The following is a 24,561-nucleotide window of genomic DNA, read 5'->3' on the forward strand; positions in this document are numbered from 1 at the left end:
ATATATATAAATGATCAGTATGTTGAACTGAGTCGATTTAACCATGTCCGTCTGTCTGTCTGTCCGTCCGTCCGTCTGTCTGTATATATACGAACTAGTCCTTCAGTTTTTAAGATATCGTTTTGAAATTTTGCAGATGTTATTTTCTCTTCAAGAAGCTGCTCATTTGTCGGAACTGCCGATATCGGACCACTATATCATATAGCTGCCATACAAACTGAACGATCCGAATCAAGTGCTCGTATGTTCATAGAAATAATTGAATCTACGAAAAAATTGTTCAGATCGGTTCACTATAGCATATAGCTGCCGAACAAACCGAACGATCGGAATCAATAGCTTGTATGGAAAATTTTCGCATTTGACGTGGTATCTTCACGAAATTTGACATGGATTACTGCTGAAGGTAATAATATAATCTCCGAAGAAATTGTTCAGATCGGTTAACTATATAACCTTAATGTTTCTAACAAACAACGCGGCTAAAAAAAATAGTAAAAGCTTATCAAGACTTAGCAATTTTATACCCTCAAGCTGTGAATAGAACTATTCTTGTTAACCTTTTCACACAGCCAAATTAATTGATCAATTAAAATTTTAATTGAGAAACCAGTTTTTGCCCTTCGCACTGCCGGCTATTCGTTAACCGATCAGTTGTTATACATTTTTGTTTTTGTTGTTCATAAGAAGTTGCTAGGTTTCATCAGCTGATTGGTATTTTTAGTAGTGACATCTACCGTCATGTAGCGTGAACAACAACTCACAGACAAAGCACGTATATATACATAATTACAAATACGGTCTTTGTCGTAGAGTTGCATTTCATTTTCAAGTCGATTAAAATTCAATTAAAAATAAATGTAGATTTTTATTTGGTATGGTAATTCAATCTTAATCAGCGTTTTAATCGAGCAAAGACCAGTTAATTGATCAATTAGCCCCTGTGTGAAAAGTCTGAGTAAAGAGTTATAGTTCTTTAGACAGCACCCAAACCATATAAAGTTGATTATCACATGCGACATTTTCAGAGAGCTTAGTGTGAATGAACCAATGAAGCTTTGGTCCTATATAATGCGATTAAGTAAGTAAATCCATTCCACGGTGGGCCTGGACCTTAAGCTGTCTTTACAAAATACATATTCCTTTTCCGACAGTCCGTATTATTTAAGCTGATTTTGCTCGTGGCACTAAGCAAATTAGATGGAATGTGGCCCTTTACTGTCAAAGACACATTGGGCCTAATCATTGAGTCAGTTTCGATCGAAAAATTTTACTTCGGTATCATTGAAACCGTATCGAAAATAAAATTGAATTGAACACATTGCACTCACTTACCGACTCGAAAAAATACATTCCGCGGCTAATAGATGCCGCTAATTACGAAATTATTGAATCCGCAAAATCGAAAATTTTGGTCGAAATCTATCCGTTGGTGAATGAGTTGCGGAAATGCATAAGAAATAAACCATTTAGAAGTTTTTATGTAAATAATTACTAATGACGGACTAAATTATGTTTTAAATTGGTATTTTAGAGACAAGAGACAGAAACAGGCTAATAAAAATAAATTAAGGATGTTTAAAAAGCGATATAAAGTTGCCACCTCGAAATAGCGAAAAAATTTTGTGAAAGAACCTCAGGCGAATTAAATATATTTTGGAATAAATTTCACAATAATTAAAGGTCAGTTTCAATTTTTTTCAACAAAGCAAAAAGCACAGACACTTTATCAAATTTATCGCATTTGTCGATAAAGGTCGATGAAATTTTATGTTCTCACTTTGTGGTAAAGCAGTTTATCGACGGAATCAATGATTGCATGAACATTTTCGAAAATCTTAATCGTATCGAAATCGAATTCGAATTCTGTGGATTCAATGATTGGGCCCATTATTCAGATTACTGAACAGTTCTTAACGGTTTGCAAAGTAGAAATGTTTACCTCTTTTTACATAGATCGTCTTGAAGAACTGTTCGGAAACATGTTAAAAACACAAAGAAATAATCGTTGCGCTAGTGTATCACTATAACAATCTAGTGAGTTGTGAAACTAGAAGAATAGCCACGCAGAAAATGAACGGATGGTTCGACAAATAAAATGACTAAAACTAATGACCATTGGATGTAACAAAGAGTTCCCGACTATCTTCTAACGAAATACTAAATCGATGGACCTGAGAAGGTAAACTCTCTGATATCGATTGGAAGTTAATTTAAAAGGCAAATATTTTGTGTTCGGAAAGTAAGTAAGTAAGTTGAAATTTTAAGCAAACGATTACATATGGATGGCAAATTGAAAATAAACGAGATTTCAGAGAACTATTTAGGTATCATAACGTAAATAAAAAAATTTATTATACAATACATTTGCATGTATTTGTACACTCTTTTGACACGACCCTTCCAATAAGACTACGACAACAAGAATATGTGGTTGAGTCCACTGGCTCTTCTATAGTTTTTTTACCAGTTCACACACATATGACACATACAAAATATATCCATACACACTCAACGGTTAAATTTATTCATTTGCCATTTTACAATTATTGTTTTTGTAAATTGCTTTCTGCTGCGCCTGCTGTGCTATTTAAAGCGCCAAATACATATACAAACACACACACACGTGTCAGTGCATTAATGCATACCACACACACATACAATTGTATGCAGTTAAGTGCGCTGGTGGTGCATATTCCCTTATTTGCAGCTTTCGCTTGCTTCCTCTTTGCCATGCTTCATTTTCGAAATATTCACTGCCCTTCGTTTGGAGTTTTTGTTTTTTTTGGGTGAGCTTGTTTTTAATCTACATACACATGTGTACTGCGTACGACATATGCTTACATGTGTGTGTTTGTGTATTTATTTTTGCAATTTGCAGCCTTCGCTTTGTGCCCGAATTCTCGTTTTTCAAGATCAAGGTCAAAACTTATGTAATGTGCAACAATGGATACGGTTTTGTGTGACAAGGAAGTGGGAACATGTGCATAATGTCCATGCGCGTGCATACAAATAAACAAGAACAACACGAGCATTCACAAATTTCGTAATACAAAACAAGAGCCAAAATCGAAAAGGGGTAAATGCATGTGCATTTTTTGAGGGTAAACGCAGTTGTTTACTTTGAAAAAGTGTGACGAGCAGAAAGGAAAAAAACTTCAAGCGTTGCATATGTGTGCACTTATATAATAGTATAATGGTGGAAGCAGCTTTTATCCTTTGCACTTTTAATCCTTCTTTCGAAATTCGTTTAAAATTATTTTCACACAGAAGCGACTTAATTATGAAGCGAAATACCGTTACTTTGGAAATATACTATATACATACATATAAGAATCGGTGGCTTCAAACTCTATGTTGGAGAAGTTCTAAATATTCAAAATATTAGAAAATATCTATCGATACCCTCTAGTATGAAAGAGAAACAGTCGAGCAATAAGCGCCCGACAATTGCGGACCATCGGGGAAAACTTCCAAAGGACGATTTTATCAAACGGGTACACTTTGAGAGACGATTCAGAATAGCTCCGAGCAACAAGAGGGAATGGGAGGATTCCTCTCCCAGGAATTCTTAAGCAGAAGTACCCTGCAATGGTAAACGGACGGATATAAAACAGGCGCTGGTATAGGGTCCGGGCTAACGGGACCACACCTCAAGCTGTCCCAAGTCCAATGGGACAATTCCCCAGCATCTGTCAAGCTGAGGTCTTTGCCATTAGCAAACCTGCTGAGATTACAGATTGAGGACAGAAACTACCACGGTGATTCATGCAATATCATCCTTTGAAATAGATTCGATGCTGGTTCTGGACTGTAAACTTAACTAGATTTGCAGCAACAACAGTATAACCTTGATCTGGGTACCAGAACACAAAGGTAGAGCCAAAGCCCTTCATTGCAATTGGTCGACATGTTCTCAGAAATGGTCTAATAGAAGAGGAATGGATTCGACGATTCAGAGCGGGTGAAAACGACACCATGGATAAGCCAGCCGGCGGAAAACCTGTGACGACGAATACCGATCAAATCCTGGAAAACATCGAGTTAGACCGGCACGTGGCAACTCGTGCCATCGGCCAGGAGATGGGAGTTAGTCACCAAACCATTTTAAAACATCTGCAGAAGGCTGGATACACAAAAAAGCTTGATGTTTGGCAAAAAAAACCTTCTGGAATGAATCAACGCCTGTAATATGCTGCTGAAACGGAACGAACTCGAACCATTTTTGAAGCGGATGGTGACTGGCGACGAAAAATGGATCACATACGACAATATAAAGCGAAAACGGTAGTGGTCGAAGGCCGGTGAATCGTTCCCAAACAGTGGCCAAGCCGGCATTGACGGCCAGGAAGGTTTTGCTATTTGTTTGGTGAGCTGCTCCCATATGGCAAGACACCTAATTCTACCATCTACTGCGAACAACTGGACCGAAGCAGACGATCGACCAGAAGCGTCCAGAATCGGCCCACAGGAAGGGTGTAGGGTTCCACCAGGACAATGCCAGATCACATACTTCGTTGATGACGCGTCAGAAGCTACGGGAGCTCGGATGGTTTTATCGCATCCACCATATAGCCCGGAGAATAGCGCCAAGTGATTACCATCTCTTCCTGTCCATGGCGAACGCCCTTGGTGGTGTAAAGTTAAACTCAAAAGAGGCGTGTCCGAGTTCTTCGCAAATAAGGAGAGAGGCTTCTACGAGGGGAGTATTATGAAGTTGCCGTCTAGATGGAAACAGATTATCGAACGAAACGGCGCATATTTGAACTGAATATCGGTTTTAACACTTTTTATAAAGCATTGAATAAAGAGCAAACAAACGGAAGGGAGATATTTACCAACCTAATATTTGAAATTGGTAGTAATTGTGGAAATTATTCTGAAAAATGTTTTTATGATTTTAGCTATGCTGATGATTCCATAACCTTAAAATAGTACTATGGTTCTGAAAAACGTTTGATAGTGTATCAGCTACATCACATACCCGGCTGAAGTGACTAATATTTTGCGATCACTTTAAGCTCTTGGAGGAGACCTTTCGTAACAAATTCATATATCTACAAAAATAATAGTCTAAAGATATTTACTTTGAAAACTTTTGTCATTATGTATAAATTATGACGTCTTCATTTTCAAGTTTTGATAGAAGTTAAGTAGCGCTTAGCTGCATCAGTTTTAGTCTCATCCATAAATGTAAGCTAAATATTACTACGTCACTCACAAACCACTCAGTAAAATCAAAATTGGTAATATTAAAAAATAACAAAAACACAAATGAAGCAAAATGATGAATTATGAAAAAACAGTAAGTGTGTAGGCAGAAAAAAGCGAGCAGACAGCAGTTAAGGTCAGAGCTTTCCTACACTACGATTAGTTCTTCTGCTTGCCTTTTGTGCTTATATTTTCGCTGTACTAACTTAAGTTTCTTATAGCTTTTATTATTACTGTTGTTCTAGCTTTTATTGTTGTTTTTTTTTTTGGCTACTAGTCCATCAGCCGTTGCGTACTCAACTGATTTTATTTATAACGCCTCCGTGGCGCAATTGGCTAGCGCGTTCGGCTGTTAACCGAAAGGTTGGTGGTTCGAGCCCACCCGGGGGCGGCGAATTCTTTTTTGTGTCACTACATAATTGAAATAATTATTCAAAATTATTCGCTGAGCAAAAAGTGTATAAATTATTTTGCACTAGACTAATTTATATTGCAATTACTACATAAGCGCCCTAAAATATGCAAATTAGTTGTAGTGAGAGTATTTAAGTGAAAAAAGGTCGGACGGTTAAAATGTATGAAAAAGTAGTGGATATGTATATTTATTAGACATAAATTAGCCTTTATTTAACGAAGAATAAATTGCTCGAAAAAGCACACTTTGTTTTGGACCAATGTGTTGAATAACAAAAAAAAAAACAAAAGTTCAGGGTCGAGATACAAAAAAATATATTTTTTATAAATTATTTACAATTAAAATTCGCTTTGTCTTGCCTCGTCCTAAGCAACTATTCTCTTCTACGCCTATTGGCTCTACCCAAATGATGAGTTATGGAATTGAAACAATTTTAGTTTGGTATTTTTCAACACCCTGTGGTTCAAGGTTTCTTCAAATTCAAAACTATTTCTTAATTAATAACGTATAAGTCACTTCATTCAAATTGTTCAAATTGTCTTCCATTTTCCTACATTTAATAGCATCATTTACAATTCTTTTATTCGCTATAATTTTCTTTAATCACTCCTCATTTCATATTTTATTTCTTCGTATTTTATGTCCTTTTTGTCATTCTAAACAAATTTTCATAATTTAGTCATTCATTATATGGCTTGATTCGTTTACAAAACCACTTCACTTGACTAGCAATGCTTCCAAGCCATTACTGTTCATAAATCATACAAATTGAAGCAATAATTCACAAATTAACGGATTTAATTCGGTGAGTTCAGTCAAGTGCTGATGTAAATTTATTATTTAGCAAGCAAATTGAGTGAAATTGAACAAACAGACACAGATCTTGGTATGCCTCTGGTAAAGAAGGGTAGATAGGGGACAGCAGAAAGAAATAACTAAACTTCATGAACATCCAAAATCATTGGCTAATGCCTTGGAACATTCTTACAATAGAACACGGTTAAAAGGAAGAGATCTACCATCCAGCTAGAGAACAACGTTCTACCAAAATAGCTCAACCATATCCATGTTTCCAGCTTGTCTAGTTCTAAATATATTTAAGATGTTAATACCTATTATTAGGTCCGATCCAATTAATAAAGATTTTTTAATATTTAAATGAACTATCACATGGGGGGAACAACAGCATTTCTCTAAACGGTATCTCTAATGCCAAGCTCGTTGAATAACGTCAGCAAATTTCATCATCACAAAGCTTTCAAACTTCACATCACTAACGGCACTTGCTGCTGCGCGGCTATTGTTCCCGCCATTAATCAGGAAATGCAGCGCGGGAACAAAAGTTTTTGACATGAACAACAATAGAATCTGCTGCTAACTATGGAATGCATGCTTTTAAACAGCACTAATCTACCTAAAACTGGCGGAAACCGGTTTACAAACAAACGATGAAATTTGACGAAATTTTAATATGAATTAGTGCGAAGAGTACAACAACATGAGTAGAGCATAGGAACACATTGGCAGTTATGCATTGGATCGATTTTTCAAAAATCTAGTAAATCCATTTTGGTGTTTCTATTAGATATAGTAGCAGTTATTCGTATATATTTTCATTAAAGAATTTGGTTATGTCAGTTCATGTTCATTTTACAACTTCGAAAAAATTGATATTAATGTTACCTCAATATAATCGAACAGCATCAACAAAATAAAATTGGTACTCAATCAGGATCTCTAGGTCATATAATAGTACTTAATCTGTACATACAGCTAGCTCCTACAGTTCTGGAGTTTTCAGAAAATACTAAAAAGAATGAGACTATAGAGGTTTTATATGACTGTACTTCTAATAAAAAATAAAACCGTTAACGACAGTAGTATGCCCATATACTTAGGTTGAATTTTATAATTTTCTTATGATTTCATTTGTTTTATAACACATGCCCGAGACATTAAAACCCCTCAAACTTGTAGCTCATTCTGACCCGACATTCGAAAACACCACAAATGCGATCAATAGTACTTAAATCAGTGATATTTTCTAGATAATGTAGTTGATGTGTTTGAGATCGTCAACCTCTTGACCACTGAGATTCAATTTATAAACACGTGCTCTTAAATTTAAAATTTAAAATTGATAACTCTGCAAGTGGTCCAACTTCAAACATTTATAGTACCAAGATTACAGATGGCTGACAATATCACCAAGCATCCCAAGCTACAAAACTGAAAAGGTCCTGTGTTTGATTCCAACAAAGTTTCGCTAAGCTCTCATATTTGACTTCATTAATGAAGAATCAATTAAATTGCTTTTATGTTTTAATTGGTTAGGGATAGTAAGGATTTAGAAAAAAATCAATTTTGATAATCTCTAAAACGCTAGTGTGAAACTTTAAATGCATTTCTCTCAAAACTATGCTTTTGGAACAAGTAAGAACTTTAACTCGAAAACCGCTCAGTAGATTTTAATGAAATTTATACAGCTTTTAGAACTCAGGCTTGATCCGAAGGATTTTTTTTTTTCAAATTTAGATTTTTTGATTTTTTCCCGAAAATCTAGAAAAAAGTTTTATGAGGTCGACACTTTGTTAATTTAAAAAAAAAAAAATTTTTGGCCCAGAATTATCCATTTATAAAACTAATTTTTCTTATCCGTTTGATTTGAGATGAATCTCCAAGGGCTTATGATTGTCTGTAAGGACTTGTTTTTTTGAACTGGGTCAACACAAACAACCAACTCTTTGGAAATTATAAATTCTTTTACTGAAAATTCTCATTTTTTCGTGCCTCTGACTAACCCTAACCCCTTAAGGCAAAACTGAAAAATAAATGCATTTGAATCCAACCAATTTTTGTTAGAACAGTAGCCAAATAAGGGTTTAAATTTCAGGCTTCATACTTGATTTCAACGATCAAGAAGACTTCTTCCCATAAATCAATTCATTTGTCCTTATGTTTTATGCTAATTGAAGCGGATTTCGAATACTTTCGATTGTAAGGAGTTTGTGGTGAAGAGTTCTGTCTGAGATCTCTCAATATTGAAAACATTGTGAACTCTGTTAGATTCACTAATTGCTTCTGACTAGAGTCATATTTCTCCCATTATTTCCTTGAAAATAAAATAGCCATAACGACATAAATTATGGCACTCCCTTTACATAATAATATTAATTTCATTTCATCATTGGGCGATTCTTTCCATGAAAGTCATATTACTTCCTGCTTATTAGCAACTCCACTATATAATTTTAGACGTTTGTCTGTATGGAAACATGTTCGCATGGAACACTTCTATACTTCTTCAATTTTATTTTGAAATTTTATCTCAAATTTCAAGCGCATACTGAGGCAAGATGGGCGATCCAATGCATAAAAAACAAAAAGCCAAAAAATAATGAAAAGACATACAACAAAAAACGCACAAAAAAGCGGACAAAAGCGGTAAAATAAGTTGTTCGACTGCAATCAGACGCAGCAACAAACACTAATTTCAGGGACCTTGAAATTGTGTACCTACACAAATTGAGCCACACACACTTAACGCCATCTAAGACTGTAGATTCTGCCTCGACTCACTTTTTCGCATTTTGCTTTGTGATCTTTTCGGGTTTCGCAAATATTTCAAGGGTAATTTATGCATGCGCCGTGGTGTTGCATGTTGCAGCCGTATTGCGTGGCAATTCGGTGTGGCATGTTGGCATGCAGACGCGCCTAATTGTTGTACCGAGCGAAATGACTAATTTATGCGAGCTTTAAAGTTTTTATTTTTTTTTTCAATTTTTTTTGCTTCACTTTCTTATATTTTAACGCCTTCTTGTGCGCATTTTGCTACTTTTTTCGTTTAACTTTTTCGGGCCATGAATTTTTCTTAGGAAGAATTTGATTGGAGATCTTTTCATTAGCCTTATCGCTCGATTGATTTTTAATCGAGCACAGACAGTATTTCTTTGTAATTTGAGCGTTTGCCACAAACGCTTAGATACGCTTACTTACTTTGCTGGGCAAGTTTGATTATTGCAACAAATTTACCGTTAGTTTGACTTCCAAGGAAATTGCAGTCAACGGCAATTGAAGCCTATTTATGGCAGCAGCTGTAGCCGGGACACGAAAAGAATCAAATATCAAGTGTGGAGATGGGTACTCACCTGAAAGCAAAAAAAAAAAATAAAATATTTATTTTACATTTTGTAGATGGGTTATAGATTAATAATCAGATTTCACTGGGAATGTTTGATTTGAATTTCCACATTTTTAATACAAAAAAAGACAGTGTTCGCAAGAAGTGAATACTTATGGTTATTGTGGTGCAGGAATCCGTAGTTGATAAAATCAAAATGGAAATATTGGTTCTGACCTGGTGGTCCTACTAAGTGAAGCCATTGTTTTGGCGGATCCAATATGGCGGACGATTTTTTGAAAAATTCATCGCATTGACTTGAAACTCGTTACTCTGGGATGAGATCACGGAATACAAATACAGAACCGAAGTCGCTTTTACAAAATCTAAAATGGCAGACCAATATTACGAACACATTTTACAAATAAATTCATACTGGTCCGCCATTTGTAAAGCAACGCCAAATTCGTAATCAGCGATGCCGATAACACCCGGGTAGCGAATTTCAAACAAATCCGATGAATTTATAAATTCGCTACCTGCCATATTGGTCTGTGGGGATTAAGTAAAAACCCTGATCTGATGGGGTTAAACGTACCTCAGATTGAGATTCAGCGACATCAAAAACATAAGGTAAAAATAGTAAGACCCTGGGTCAGGACCAAATTTTTTTGTGTGGCTGTGTTATCTTAAAATTTTTTAAATCACTGTATTAACATCATAATTTTACGAGTTGTTCTTCCATAAAGTTTATTTAAAACTACAAATCTCAAAACCGCCCGAACACAAGTTTTAACTCCTACCTCTTCCCTTCTGACTTCAATGGATCTCCTAAAAATACAATTCTGTTGAAATTATCGTTTAGGCTTGTAGGTTTGCCTGGCCTAGCCCTTTAGAAATCAATTTCTTGTGGTAATATGTGTCCAGAAGTAAAAAAATTTTCCTATCCATACTTTCATAAATTGACCATACCTCAAATAACCCATTTGGTCTTCTGTTCTTATTTTTTGTAAACCTTCACATTGACGACGGTCGGAGGATTCCCAAAAAACGATTTACCAAACATATTATTATGTGCATGAGAACTCAAACAAAAAGTTTACCCAAAGCGACGCCGTTGAAAAATAATTTCCAATCCTAGGTTAATATTAAACGCTGCTTCAAAAGTTCGCAACAAAGTTCTAATTTTTAGACATACATATAGTAGGCGATATTATAGTCTAAAGATCAAGTCTTTTGGAACGAATTTGGCCTACGATCTTCACATAAAAATATGAATGAAAATCTCTTGAGGGTATCCGTAAGAAAAGTTGATATCTTTCTCTTCTTTTTCGATGTTATTCTCGTACCGGCCTCTGCTCGATTTAAACGCTTATTAATATCGATTTATCATACAAAATAAAATCTCCATTTATTTTAAATTGAATTTAAATCGACGTGAAAATCAAATGCAACTCTGCGACAAAGACGTACGATATATGTTCTTTGTCTGTGATTGGCTGAATTTTTTGATAAAATAGCATTAATACTACTAGACGGTAGATGGCGCTGCTGATAAATAATAATCAGCTGATTAATCAGAAATCTGACTAATCAGAAATTACCAACTTCTTATGAAAAGCAAAAACAAAAATGTGCAACAGCTAATCGCAAATCGATTAGCCGGCAGTATAAACGGCAAAAAAGGGTTTCTCGATTTAAATTTAAATTGATTAATTTATTTGGCTGTCTAAAAACGCTATTAGGCAAATGACCACTTCGCATGAGGAAAGTTTTCGGAGATCACACCACCTTCAATGAATACTTTATGCCTCTCAAAAGCTTGCGTACTCGATATAATGGAATTCTCCTAAACTGTTTTATAGAAGTAGTAACTTTATTGGGGATACAAAAATAACAAGTAAGGAAGAGCTAAGTTCGGGTGTAACCGAACATTTTATACTCTCGAAATTTATTTATTTAACTTTATTAATATTATATAATACACAATTTGACCCACATATTCGTCATATATGCATATTGTATAAAGTCCATTGAAAGTTGGAAACTCTAATATTAGGTTAGAAGTACCGAGGTCCTTATGTTCTATATATATGGGGCCTTGACAACCTATGGTCCGATTTCGGTGATTTTTAGAATGGGGCTGCCACACTATAAACGTAGTATTTGTGAAAAGTTCTGCATCAATATCTTTATTAGTGCTTACTTTATATATTGTAAAGTAAACGATTCAGATCGTCTTCAAAATATATAGGAAGTAGGCGTGGTTGTGAAGCGATTTGGCCTATTTTCACAACATATCATTGGGGTGTAAGGAAACTATTACAAACCAAGTTTCATTGATATCGGTGGAGTAGTTCTTGAGAAATGGTTTTTCACCCATAAGTGGGCAATGCCACGCCCATTTTCCATTTTGTAAAAAAATCTGAGTGCGGCTTCCATCTGCCATTTTTTATGTGAAATTTAGTATTTCTGGCTTTTTTCGTTAGTGAGTTAACCCACTTTTAGTAGTTTTCAACATAACCTTTATATGGGAGGTAGGCGTGGCTATAATCCGATTTTTGAACTGTATAAGGTAGTACCTAAAAAACGACTCCAGAAAGTTTCCTTGATATAGCTTTAGTAGTTTGCGAGATATGTACAAAAAACTTAGTAGGGGGCGGGGCCACGCCCACTTCCCCAAAAAAATTACATCCACATATGCCCCTTCATAGTGCGATCCTTCATACCAAATTTTATTTCCATAGCTTTATTTATGGCTTAGTTATGGCACTTTATGTGTTTTCGGTTTTCGCCATTTTGTGGGCGTGGCAGTGGTCCGATTACGCCCATTTTCGAACTTAGCCTTCTTATGGTGCCAAGAAATACGTCTTCCAAGTTTCATCAAGATATCTCAATTTTTACTCAAGTTACAGCTTGCACGGACAGACAGACATCCGGATTTGAACTTTTCTCGTCACCCTGTTCATTTTTATATATATAACCCCATATCTAACTCGTTTAGTTTTAGGACTTACAACCAACCGTTAAGTGGACAAAACTATAATACAAAGTTGCTACGAGAGTATAAAAATAGTTACTCGCTTAAACTCCCCATTAATATCAAAAGAAGTTACCCATTTTATTAGCGAGAGGAGTTTGAATGATTCAGTCCTTATTAATGACCACATATTACCTCAGTTCATTTCATTCTACTCTCTAACATAACCAAGAGTCTTCCTTAACTCCTTCATGGAGCAACAAACTTTTCGTACAAAAAAACTTTTCTTTCCTAAGAAGGTCAATGCTACAATCTAAATAACCTCAAAACGCAAAAATATGCTTGCAGCTTGCTCAAATCAACGACTGCCCTACCATAGGAAACTAATTGCCAAAGAAAGGTTCAAGAAACAATAAATACAAATGAAAACATGTGCAAATTTGAGCCATACTTTTTCGAGTCATATGAACTGTATTTAATTAAAATGCCAACGAGCGCAAAGGCGGTCAACGCACCTTCGATTGCATGCAGGCGCACAACTATAAAGGCAAAAATTTAATAAAAATCTAAATTCGAACGGTTAAGGGCGAAGGTGACAGCCAGACAGACATAAAAATGCACGGCCTGTGCAGGGCAATAAACTGGCGAGTAGGCGCGCATGTCCCAAATTTATTTACCATAAACAGAAGCCGAAGAAGCACAGTAAAACTTAATGGGACAAACTATTGACGGCAGCCAAACGAACTGCCGTGAGTAGTGGAGTGGGTCAGTGGAGCCTCGAGCTTCACACTCCACCAGCGCCTGTTAGTGTCTATCAAAGAAGACGCACAAAAGCACTAAACGACCCAATGACCGAACCTCCAATGCAGCGGAGTCGAGTGTGTGGTGGGCGGTTTTTCATTGTGCACAACGGTCAACGACGCAGTAAATGCACAGCTTCAGAGTTGAGAAGAGGAAAATAATCAACTAAGACATGTGAGTAAGAGATACACAGACACACTTGGATGCGAACAGCTGTGTCCTGGATACCGAAAAAAGGTTGAAGGTTACAAACTGAAGGTTGAAGGCCACCAGACGTCTTTGTCGTCACGTTTTATTACGACTTTTCATTTTATTCCTTTTCATTTTTCCTGCTATTTTACGAGCGTACATTGGCATTTTACAGCCAAACAAGCCGAAAACCAGCCAGCCAGCGCGCAGCAGCAACAAGACGCGGTCGTTACCATGGTGAACTCCTCACACCTACACAACCTTGAGGACAACGCCGACATCATCATCATCATCGGCGTCATGATGAAGCACTTGATTACATGCCGCACACGACAACAACGTGAGTATGAAGTTAACGTCTAATACCAAAGTGGTGCTAAGGTATATAGACACAACAAAACGCCACAATGGCAGCTACATTCATGTATCTATAAGTATTCTCCAGATATACGTAGCGTGTACCCTAAGTATTACCAATATTTTGGGCACTTAACTTCGTATACGACAGCAAACACGCGATTGTTCAACTTTCCCTTCGGCTGCAGTCGACTTTCGCCTGCTTTAACGGTGTCAGTAAGCGTCGCCGCACGATGTGCCAGCCACCTACTCGTGACTCAAGGATGTTGATGCCTACACAACCGACGCGGACGAGGCGAAAACAAAAAAACACAACAACGACGCTCGTTTACTGTACGACCTTCCGAAAGAGAGGTGATGTTGTCTGCTGGCGCCACCAGCAAGCTAGTCGCAATTTTATGCGTGGGAAACTCCATGTCTGGGACTTATAAATACTAATGCGGCTAAAGAGGTGGGTATTGCGTGCGTTTATGTATAGCTATGCATGTGCAGTTGGTGTTAGCTCGGCGTCTATACGGATCGTGTGCCGAAAACTGTTTACCCTGTGCACCCACAAGTGCCCGAGATGAGTCTCGGAAGTCGTCGTCGTCTCGTTCCTTCTCAATTACAATTACGCTATGTATCGTAATGTTTCAAAGTTCTCACCCGCCCGCTCGCCACTTTAAATTTATAGCTTGTCTGCGTAAAACTTTCCAACTGGCTGGGTGTGACACACCAGGCGGCTTCATTTCGATATTTCAGCAGTTGTACCGTTATTCCGGCGCATTTAAAGTCATAAAGACAAGCGTCGTCGCTGTCGTTGGCGACGTCAGTGTCTGCCTTTCAGCTGTTCGCCAACAAGTATATAACGGCTTAGTGGTCGGTGGGTTGGACGGGCGGAAATGACAGTAAGGCAGACAAAAAACAGATTCAAATCAAAATAGAATTGAGTGAGCAGCAACATTGTGGCAGGGTGCATGAGACTACCCAACTGTCTATGTATGTACTATATATGTATAAGGATGAGTATTGGAACTAGACAGCAGACTGAGCAGACAGACATCAATGTGTGCAAGTCAGTCATCCATACTTTAATGCGGAATTCTATGTGTTGCAGGGTCGGTTGTATTAACGTATACATACATACATATATACGTAAGAAATTTCTTATTTGCATTTCAATTTGTAGACAACAGAGGCGTTTATATACTCCTGTTCCATCCTTTCGGTTTAAATTTTATTTGCTTTGTATGCTTGGCATGCGTTGACCTGTTTTGTCAAAAAAAGATTTTAAAACAGGTGCCTGACCAGATATAGACTACATGGGGGTTGTGAAGAATTTGTTTCTTTTATTTTATTTGGTACATCTTTTTAAGTACAAATGTACATATGTCCTGTGGTAAATCCCAATTTAATCCAAATATATCTAATCGCAAATGGAGAACAGTTGAGAGGGAAGCGTTGCCATGATTATGGCAAATCTACTCACAAGCAAATAATTATTATTTTGGGATGGGATAATAACTGATTAAAACGCCTATGACTATAGAAATGCGAAACATTTGAGGGCGCGGAGCTCACTAGATCTCTCGAATTACCTCGGACTGGAAAGACTATGCCGATTAGTTCACGCCCAGTTCTGAAGCCCATCCATCTACTAGTATCCCACTTCGGAAAGTGGGCCTTTTTCTGGTCAGTTGTCAACCGATCGAGAGGAATGCTCCCTTCTCTGGCGGTCTCCTAAACAGTACATTTACTGCTATCTTCGTATATATAACATAGTCCTTAAGCTACGAAATCATTTTTACAACCTATGAATATATGTGACTTCCTATAAAGTGTTAATCATGTTCACGACTAGTTGTCATTCTTCCAAGTACTTCCAAATCAAATTTTTCGCGTTATAGTTTTTCAAAAGCTCAATCGTCAGCGGAATCCTCTTTGAGGGGGGTTATGGTCCAACAGCAAACCGTTATTGCTATTTCGCACAGCAACTGTATTATTTATTTTATGAATCTTATAACAATATACTATTACAAAATATTAAAATATGATTTCTTTTTATTTTGAAAACTACATCGAAGATAGAGTCTCTTTAAGATAGATTTTGGTTATATAATTGTTGATTTATGGATTAGTGGTGAATTTGCTTATGTGTTTCTGTTGAGTTTCGAATTTCAACATCCTCGATAGTATAGTGGTCAGTATCCCCGCCTGTCACGCGGGAGACCGGGGTTCAATTCCCCGTCGGGGAGATGTATAAATTGTCATAATTTTTTTTTATCCATGGAAATTAATTGAAGTAATTCCACCAAAATTTTACATTAATCATTTTTAATAGGGTTTATATAAATAAGAAAAATTGTCTGATTATGCTCGAAACAAATATAATTTGAGTAACATTTGCTACATTATCCATAAAATAGATTTTCTCGATAGTTTAGTGCTCAGTATAGCGACTGTTAACCGCATTTTTTATAGATCCGAATCCTCGATAGTATAGTGACCAGTATAGTAGATTTAAGTCTAAGTCGTGTCAATTCAAATTCCTGACAACTCCTTGATTTAAAAGAAATACACAATAATTTAAAATCTTCCGTTGTAAATAATTTCTTCCAAACTCTTACAGGCGGCATGCTGAACACACAGTAGAACAGTAAAGGAAAATCATTACGTCATTCAAATCTACATTGCATGCGTGAATGTATATCATCTCTGCATCGCTTACACATAACTGAGAAAAAAGCAAAGCAAATTACAATATTTTCTTTGTTATTCGATGCCACATTCCCATGTCCAACGACAACCGACCGTCAATACAATACGATTGCTATAACGGCAGCCGCCTTCCGTTAAAACGAAAGCACATAAACAACTCGGGGGAAAAAGAGAAGCTTGCAATATGCATCAACTAAATAAAGCAACCGAAAACAGGAGAATAATATCGTTCAGGCAGCGAAGCTCATACTCAGAATGCAAGCAACCGAGTGAATGATTGAATGACTGACGGTCTGACTATATGACTCTCGGACTGACGGTGTCGCATTCGGCGCCTGCGATAACGAAGAGCGTATGAGATTCGTTAGTCGAACAAGTATGAGGCCAGCGAAAGCAAAAAATCAAAACCTACCCGAACATTAACAAACAAAATACAATCAACGACGAATAACGACAACAATGTTAATGATGATTACGACGGCGACACAATGAAATTATGTGTCAAAACAGAGACTATAAAAAATATACGACAATAAAATTTGCAGGGCAAAACCGGACCGTCAGTTGCAACGCTGAATAACACGACGTCTTGGTAAGTGTATGCGACAGAGAACGAAAGCATGCCTACGAACGGCCATGCGCTTGGTATTGCTTTCGTATTTTTTCTCCTTCTTGTTGTTTTTATTTTAGCTCTTTTATTGCTTTTATTTAACATGTCGGCCATATTGAAAAGTGTGTTTGTATTTCAATGTGTCTCTTGACTCTGACCGGCATTTCTTGTTTGCCATTTGTCTTGTTGTTTTTTCTGCATTTCTGTCTACATCTTCTTTTCGCCCCATTCACATTGCACACAATCGCATGCAACAGTGCTGTATTTGTGTGCTTAGGGAGAGTGAAAATGCGCATGAGCTATTTCGCGCTCTCGCAAACCAACTCAGTTCTTCGGTCGCTTTTTTGCTCTCCATCTCTTGTTGCTTTACTCACTCTCTTTCTAATATTATTGTTGTATTAGATTCGTCTAGCTAAATTTAGAAAAACCTTAGCATAGCGTGTAGTTGTGGAGAGTATGGTGTCATTGCCGTTCACATGCGCTATTCCAGACTGCGCTTTACTTTATTCATTCGCGTGTTTTGTTCGGGTGCAATAACTTTTTATATAAACAAAACAAATAGCGTTGAGCGTACCGAAGGCAATGACGATAGCAATGTTAATTCTGTCATAGACGTACGCAACTGAGCTTTTGTGAGAAAGTTCAACTATGACTAAGCAATCGCCGGTATTTGCTCTGTGCGCCATCTGTTGTTAACAGTCCGAAGCTACGCTACAACGAGTACTGCGATGAGTGCGCAACAGATGTCGCTAGTAAAAGGCAATGTTAAAGTTCTAAATTTAACTGTATTCTCAAGCGTCTTAGTACTAACAGCGACTGTCTAATGCATTAGAAGCTTTCTAACATTTGTTTACATTTTGCCGGCATGATTTCAACGTCCTCGATAGTATAGTGGTCAGTATCCCCGCCTGTCACGCGGGAGACCGGGGTTCAATTCCCCGTCGGGGAGATGAGTAGATATTTTTTTTTAATATCTTACCAGGTAAATGAAAAAATGGAAAATGTTAGAATTATAGTAATACACTGAACACTTTACAAAGAGCAAGTGATCCTATTTTAGCAGGTTTCTTAAATTAATTTACCGTCTAAATATTTGTATTTTGTACGAGTAATCATACCAAAGATAAATTCATTTATTATTTCGTCAAGGAAATAAATTACTTTTAGAAGATCTCGAGTACATCTGTTAAGCAAATCAGAATGATCTGCGTAAACTATTTTTAACTCGTCTAGGTCTTAAGTGGTATGAATCAAAATTCTAGCAACATCCTCGATAGTATAGTGGTCAGTATCCCCGCCTGTCACGCGGGAGACCGGGGTTCAATTCCCCGTCGGGGAGATGTGTAAATTCTTTTTTCCAACAAATAGATACAAATATATTACATAATCTTTATAGCACCCCATATTCACCAAATAATTAGAGCTTTTGGGTAATATATTTTATTCCGGTTTAGAGAATTCTTAATTGATGAATATAAGGTATAAAAATAAGTGACTTAAGAGACAGTGAATCAACAATAAATTCTTATGAAATGTGTACATCATTTTTCTATTTCTCTCGAGTAGTTTTTCTGAATGTTAGTGAAATTTGTAAACAAAATTATGTTCAGTACTAGAAATTAATTAGTCGAACAATCGAAAGCGAACTTAATGTCCAAATCGGAATAGAAGTCTTATCAAAACAAATGGTTGCACGCGACCTAGTCTGGGAGTAAAGTGTGTGAAAGCACAATTACAAATGTACATAGTCGTAATTCCGTATGTACTAAGTATGTCGCCGATTGTAATGTATATTACAATACTTGATGCCGACGTGTTGCAAGTTGATATGAGATGCACATATGTACTATTAAATACACTTAAGCCGACAAATAACGTTACAACAAACAAGTGCTTTCCACCATACAACCGCATAACATATGCGAACATATACCTAAGTATGTACTTAGTACGTACATAACCGGCTAATGAATTTCAATGCGTGTGTAATGTAATGCCAACACTCAAGGATAAGTCGAGCAGGCAGCATAGAAATTAAAGAAGCAGAAAAACGATAACAGCATGCATGGAGCTGTTGTTATGCGCTCGTTTTATCACTTAAATGCATACATATCTACTTACATGCATATGTAAGTGCATATATGGCATAAGCTTGAAAGTAGTCGGGGAGATGAATGCGGTCTGTCCAACATATTGTGAGACCATGAGACGCTATATCACGTCGCGCATGCCGGTAAACTAATATGGTTACGAGCACATACCTATTTACATACATATATACATTTAAATAGGTATATAATGTACTGGTACGTTAATAAAATCGACAGCATTAAGGCGTTACCGTGTGTTACAAGTGGGAAAGAGAAGTTGGCTTGACAGCCTGATGCCTGGGAAACTGACTTTATTACTACATGGACTCAGTTACAAGTGCCTTTTAATGCAGCACATACGATATGTAATTATTGAGGTACATATTTACGCACATAAGCAGCATATTATTGTCAGCATAACAACTTGACGCCTAACTTAATTAAAAGAATGAAACTGAGTACTGAGCCGAAAATAAATATTAGCAACAAAAGCTTGTTTCCTACTTCATTCATTAATTGTAGCTAGGGGCGTCTTCTGTCTTGTAAAATACTTGGTGCTTTATTTTTAATATGGATTTTCTGTAGTCATCTTAGATCTAGACCTAGAACTTCCTAGTATACGAATGTTAAACCCACATTAAGATTTAGCGATATCTCTGACACTCAGAGCTTGAAATAAAAACCACTTTGAGAGGAACTTATTTCAGTAAGGCTTAACTGTATGAAAATTTTCGATGCGGGTACCATTATTTTTACCCACACCCGATCTTTAATGTCTAGTATTAAACAACCCTTTGTCGAATTGTAAGATGTGAGTGGTGTCTTTCCTTTTAACTTTCATTTCATTCCTAAGCTCACTGAAAAAAATCCATTCTTTTAGTCGCCTAAGCAATGCGGGCATATGGACAGAGACTGAGTATTTCTTTCAACGGTTCGACAACGGAGCTACAAATAGTATATTAAGACTTCAAATCAAAAATCAAATTCTTGATGTTCCACTGATTTAACCTGTTTCATTTTGATTCAACCTACTCAGAGTACCTTGTTATTGAAATTTAACTCTTAACCACTGTTTATCTTAAGGTCACTAGACATATTTGAACTGAACAGTGGAACCATAAAGAGACTGGTTCAGCAAGACACCGCGATAACCCGGACAAAATGTAAAAATATATATTGATCAAGTGTTTTTTCTAATACACCGAGCTCTTCATCATTAAACATAGGTTAGGTTAGGTTAAGGGGTAGATCTCCGTAAATGCAGGGAATCTCACTGAGACAGACTCGACTGTCCATTGTGACACCCGAAAAAACTCCTAACGCATCGCTAAGAATGTTGCGACGAAGCGCTTGGACTCAATAATAAAGTTCTTGAGTCGGCTAATGACGATTCCATTCATTCATTTCGCAGGGTTCGAGGTGCTTTAACCTAAGTCTGGCGTATGCTGGACATTGAAGGAGGAAGTGCCATCACAAAATATATCTAGTAGAAGATCCAACAAGAACTTGGTTAAGGTGTCCAAGTCTATTAGCTTACTTAGACGTAAGTAATAAGTGGCATACAATTGGTGGAATATCTCAAACTCACCTGGTTTACCATTGGGACTGTATGGATCGTAGCTGCCGGCGGACATCGGTGAAGCGTAGCCATTCGACATATTCGCGCTGTAGCTGTGGTTCTGTGAACCCGGTGATGGGCTCAATGGTGGCGCTGAACTGGGCACACTACCCGGACTAGAGGTTGAAATCCATTCCTCATTACTTGGAGGACTGCAAAAATAAAACAATATGTGTCAATATGCAATAATAACAATAGATGCGTGCTAAGATTAAGAGCGTGACAATAGAGCACAAGCGTGTCAAGGTCAACACTGGAAAACAAGAAAGTACTACACTCACCATTCCAAACGGGCGCGCTTGGGCACAAAGACAAGATGTCCATTGGCAGTACCGCTGGCATTACCACCTGCAGCTGCCGCGGAAGAGGATGACGCTGTAGCGCTGTGATTGCCACCAGTTGTGATGACCAAGGTGCCGCCGCCCGCAACGCCACTGCTCGTCGAAGCGGCGCCGGAAACACCACCAGCAGCAGCAGCACCACCACCACCAACCACAAGATTTATGGTGTTCACATTGTTCAGTGGACTCACAGCTATTGTTGTTGCATTGGCATGACTCACGCCAGCGCTCACTGTGGAAGAAGACTTATTGGCAGCAACGGAAATGGAAGTACCGCTGGTTGAGGATGCCGTTGACGGCAGTGTGTTGACAGTGAGTGCTATTATATTGTTGCTGTTGTGTGTCGTATTGTGGCCCGTATTGCCGTGATTGTTATTGCTATTGTTGCTGTTGCTTAGAGTATTATTGCTGTTGCGATTAATGCTAGTATTGCTATAGTTGCTGTGCGCACTATTGTTAACGGCAGTCGTCAGAGACGCTGACGACGGTGCCGCAACGGCCGTTGCTGTCGCTGCGGAGTTCTTCGTCAGCGCAATGACTTCGTGCAGCGGCTCTTTTTTAATGGCAGTCGAAATGATTTTAATTTTCTCTTCCACCGAAGCGGCCAAGACGTTCGTTATGATTGTGGGCTTCTCACCAAGGCTGATGCCGGTGGCATTGTGGTTGTTGTTGACATGCAGTCGCTGATGATGTGTCACATGTGCTTGACGCGGCTGGTGGATGAGTGCTGCGCGTTGCTGCTGGTGCTGGCCACCGTTCAAGTCAAGCGCATTACCCACATCACCGCTGGCTATGGCAGCAACGCTGAGTAGATGCGTTGCAGCAATTGTAGCCGGTGGCTGATTGACGCCAGCCGCGGCGGCAGCGGCTGCTGCTGCCAATTGTTGCTGCAATAAAATGTGACTGGGTATGATGGTGGCGGCGGTGGCAGCGCCGGCAGTCGACGTTTGCGTCGATGTTTTGGCATTCGACGTGGAGGACGTCGACGCTGACGACGTTGGTTGTTGCTGAGATTGTTGTTGTTGTTGCACATTTAAACGATACATGTTGGGTTGCTGGCTCAAGCAACTGGTGTTTGACTAAGAAAATATTCGATGACGCGTGATAAAAATTTGTTGCGGTTGCTGTTGTTGTTGTAGGACGCCTAATTTGCTTGCGGCCTGGCAGCAAGCGGTATTCACTGGCGTTCGGTTTCAAATTGCCTTTTGATTGTTGCACATTTTGCGGTTATTGCAATCAAGTTTGTTGGCAAAAGACGAACTTCGCGCAACATTTTCCTGCTATTCTTGCTTCATTTACATTTTCATTGCAAGCAAAGCGTCAGTTAATTTGTGGCGACACCGGTTACAGTATGCAATTGACATGCATAGTGCACCTGATTTACCGTTAAAGTGTTTATTCGGTATGCTGAAACGAGAAATTTAAGTGTTCTTTAGTAGAGAATAATTTTTATTTACTAAAAAAAATTAAATAAGATAAAGTCTATAAACTAATTAATGTTAATAGACCCCAAGTGATCCAAGTACAGGTACGTTTTTCAATAGCCTTTCTTTAGGCTTTTCATCATGGAAAGACTTACGCATGAACATTTTCATTTATGGTCAACGTAATCGGCTTACTGAGTGTACTATTCGCCACACCTTCACCCATCTTGAAACCCAGCATTCATTATTGGATAATATTCGACGGAATAGACCACGTCCAGAACTCAGTGAAAAAACATAATAGCCGTAGCTGAGCGTGTACACGGAGACCGTGGAGAGTCGTTTCGGAGTCGTTCGAGATCTTAAAATTAAAGCATACAAAATATAGCTAGTACAAGAACTGAAGCTACTCTATATTCTCAAGCGACTCGGCTTTTGAAAAGTTCCAAGAAGATCCGAAGTTTTCAAGCCAAATTCTGTTCAACGATTGAGCACATTTCTGGGTCAATGGGTATGCAAACATGCAAAATTGCCACGTTTGGGACGAAGAGCAACCTGAAGAGATTCAAAAGCTGTCAATTCACCCAGAAAAACCAATGGTTGGTATGGTTTATGGGCCGGTGGAATGATCGGTTCATATTTCTTTAAAAAGCATGCCGATGAGACCATAATCGAGCCACGATAACCGACAATTTGATGTCTGAAATTGAAGCTCGTGATCTCGGCGATATTTGGTTTCAACAAGACTTCCCGAACATCGCATCAATCAATATATTTATAGAACACTTCGGGGAGCAGATAATTTCACGTTTTGAGCCGGTCGATTGGCCAACAAGATCGTGTGATATCACACCCTTAGACTCTTTTCTGTGGGGATATGTAAAGTCCAAAGTCTATGCGGACAATCCGGAGCAAAACATCACGCGTTTTATTCGTCAGTTACTAGTCGAAATGGTCAAACAAGTCATCGAAAATTGGATGGGAATAGTTAACAGTAGGATATGTATTCGACCTTTGAACTTTGAAATCTCATACATCCTTGCGAATCACCGTATCATTATATTCTCTTTTTAGATAGGTATAAGCAGTTTTTGGAGTTTTTCAAGCTTTTTCATGTCAAAATCATCACATATTTACGCCTCTTTACCAGGGAAAACACTTGAAATACCTTAATAATATTCGAAGAATAATTTAATTCATACTAGGCTATGTGTTCTTAGTTTTCGTGTTCATCAAAACATATTTAATGTCAAGGAAATCTGATATTTACCACATTCGCGCGTATAAATCACTACCAATGACAAATTTATGAACATTTCTTCGTCCACTTATATATAATTTGATTATATACAATGTATATGAGCGTGTCGGAAGGTCACTTAATTAAAATAACTCAAGTATTTACCCTATTTATTTGTAAATACAATTGTAACCGTTATATACAATAATTAGGTCATTGCGTTCATCTATCAAAAGCCAGCAGACACAGGGTTGCAATATCCGGTTAGATACGCAGCTTCTATATACATTCAACTGTATATATATATAAGCCATTTACCTCACAAAGCTCCTTCACGCCATGCAAAAGCGCCACTCACTCCTGAACACACTTTTATTTCGCCCTTTTTTGACCATACAGCACCTCCTTACAAAACACACGACCACACACACACTTCCTTTCTCTCTCTCTCACACAGACCAAATATTA

General features: G+C 37.8%; 1 protein-coding gene and 4 non-coding genes across 9 annotated transcripts in view; 4 read left to right on the plus strand and 1 right to left on the minus strand.

Annotated features, from left to right (window-relative positions):
- The window catches only part of LOC105210926 (ecdysone receptor), a 326,137-nt gene that overhangs the window by 218,049 nt on the left and 83,527 nt on the right, over positions 1-24,561 (minus strand). For all 5 annotated transcript variants that reach the window (XM_054234171.1, XM_054234169.1, XM_054234168.1 and 2 more), the window contains 2 exons: positions 21,370-22,836; positions 21,059-21,240 (listed from right to left, as the gene is read on the minus strand). In XM_054234171.1, the coding sequence (XP_054090146.1) occupies positions 21,059-21,240; positions 21,370-22,475 (1,288 nt within the window). In that variant the 5' untranslated portion in view covers positions 22,476-22,836. The remainder of the gene's footprint in view (positions 1-21,058; positions 21,241-21,369; positions 22,837-24,561) is intronic.
- Trnan-guu (transfer RNA asparagine (anticodon GUU)) lies at positions 5,529-5,602 on the plus strand. Its single transcript has one exon. It is a non-coding gene; the product is annotated as a tRNA-Asn (tRNA).
- On the plus strand, positions 16,236-16,307 carry Trnad-guc (transfer RNA aspartic acid (anticodon GUC)). Its single transcript has one exon. It is a non-coding gene; the product is annotated as a tRNA-Asp (tRNA).
- Trnad-guc (transfer RNA aspartic acid (anticodon GUC)) lies at positions 18,258-18,329 on the plus strand. The gene has a single exon. It is a non-coding gene; the product is annotated as a tRNA-Asp (tRNA).
- On the plus strand, positions 18,648-18,719 carry Trnad-guc (transfer RNA aspartic acid (anticodon GUC)). The gene has a single exon. It is a non-coding gene; the product is annotated as a tRNA-Asp (tRNA).

The sequence above is a fragment of the Zeugodacus cucurbitae genome, chromosome 6 (genome assembly GCF_028554725.1).
Source record: "Zeugodacus cucurbitae isolate PBARC_wt_2022May chromosome 6, idZeuCucr1.2, whole genome shotgun sequence".
Lineage (NCBI taxonomy): Eukaryota > Metazoa > Arthropoda > Insecta > Diptera > Tephritidae > Zeugodacus > Zeugodacus cucurbitae.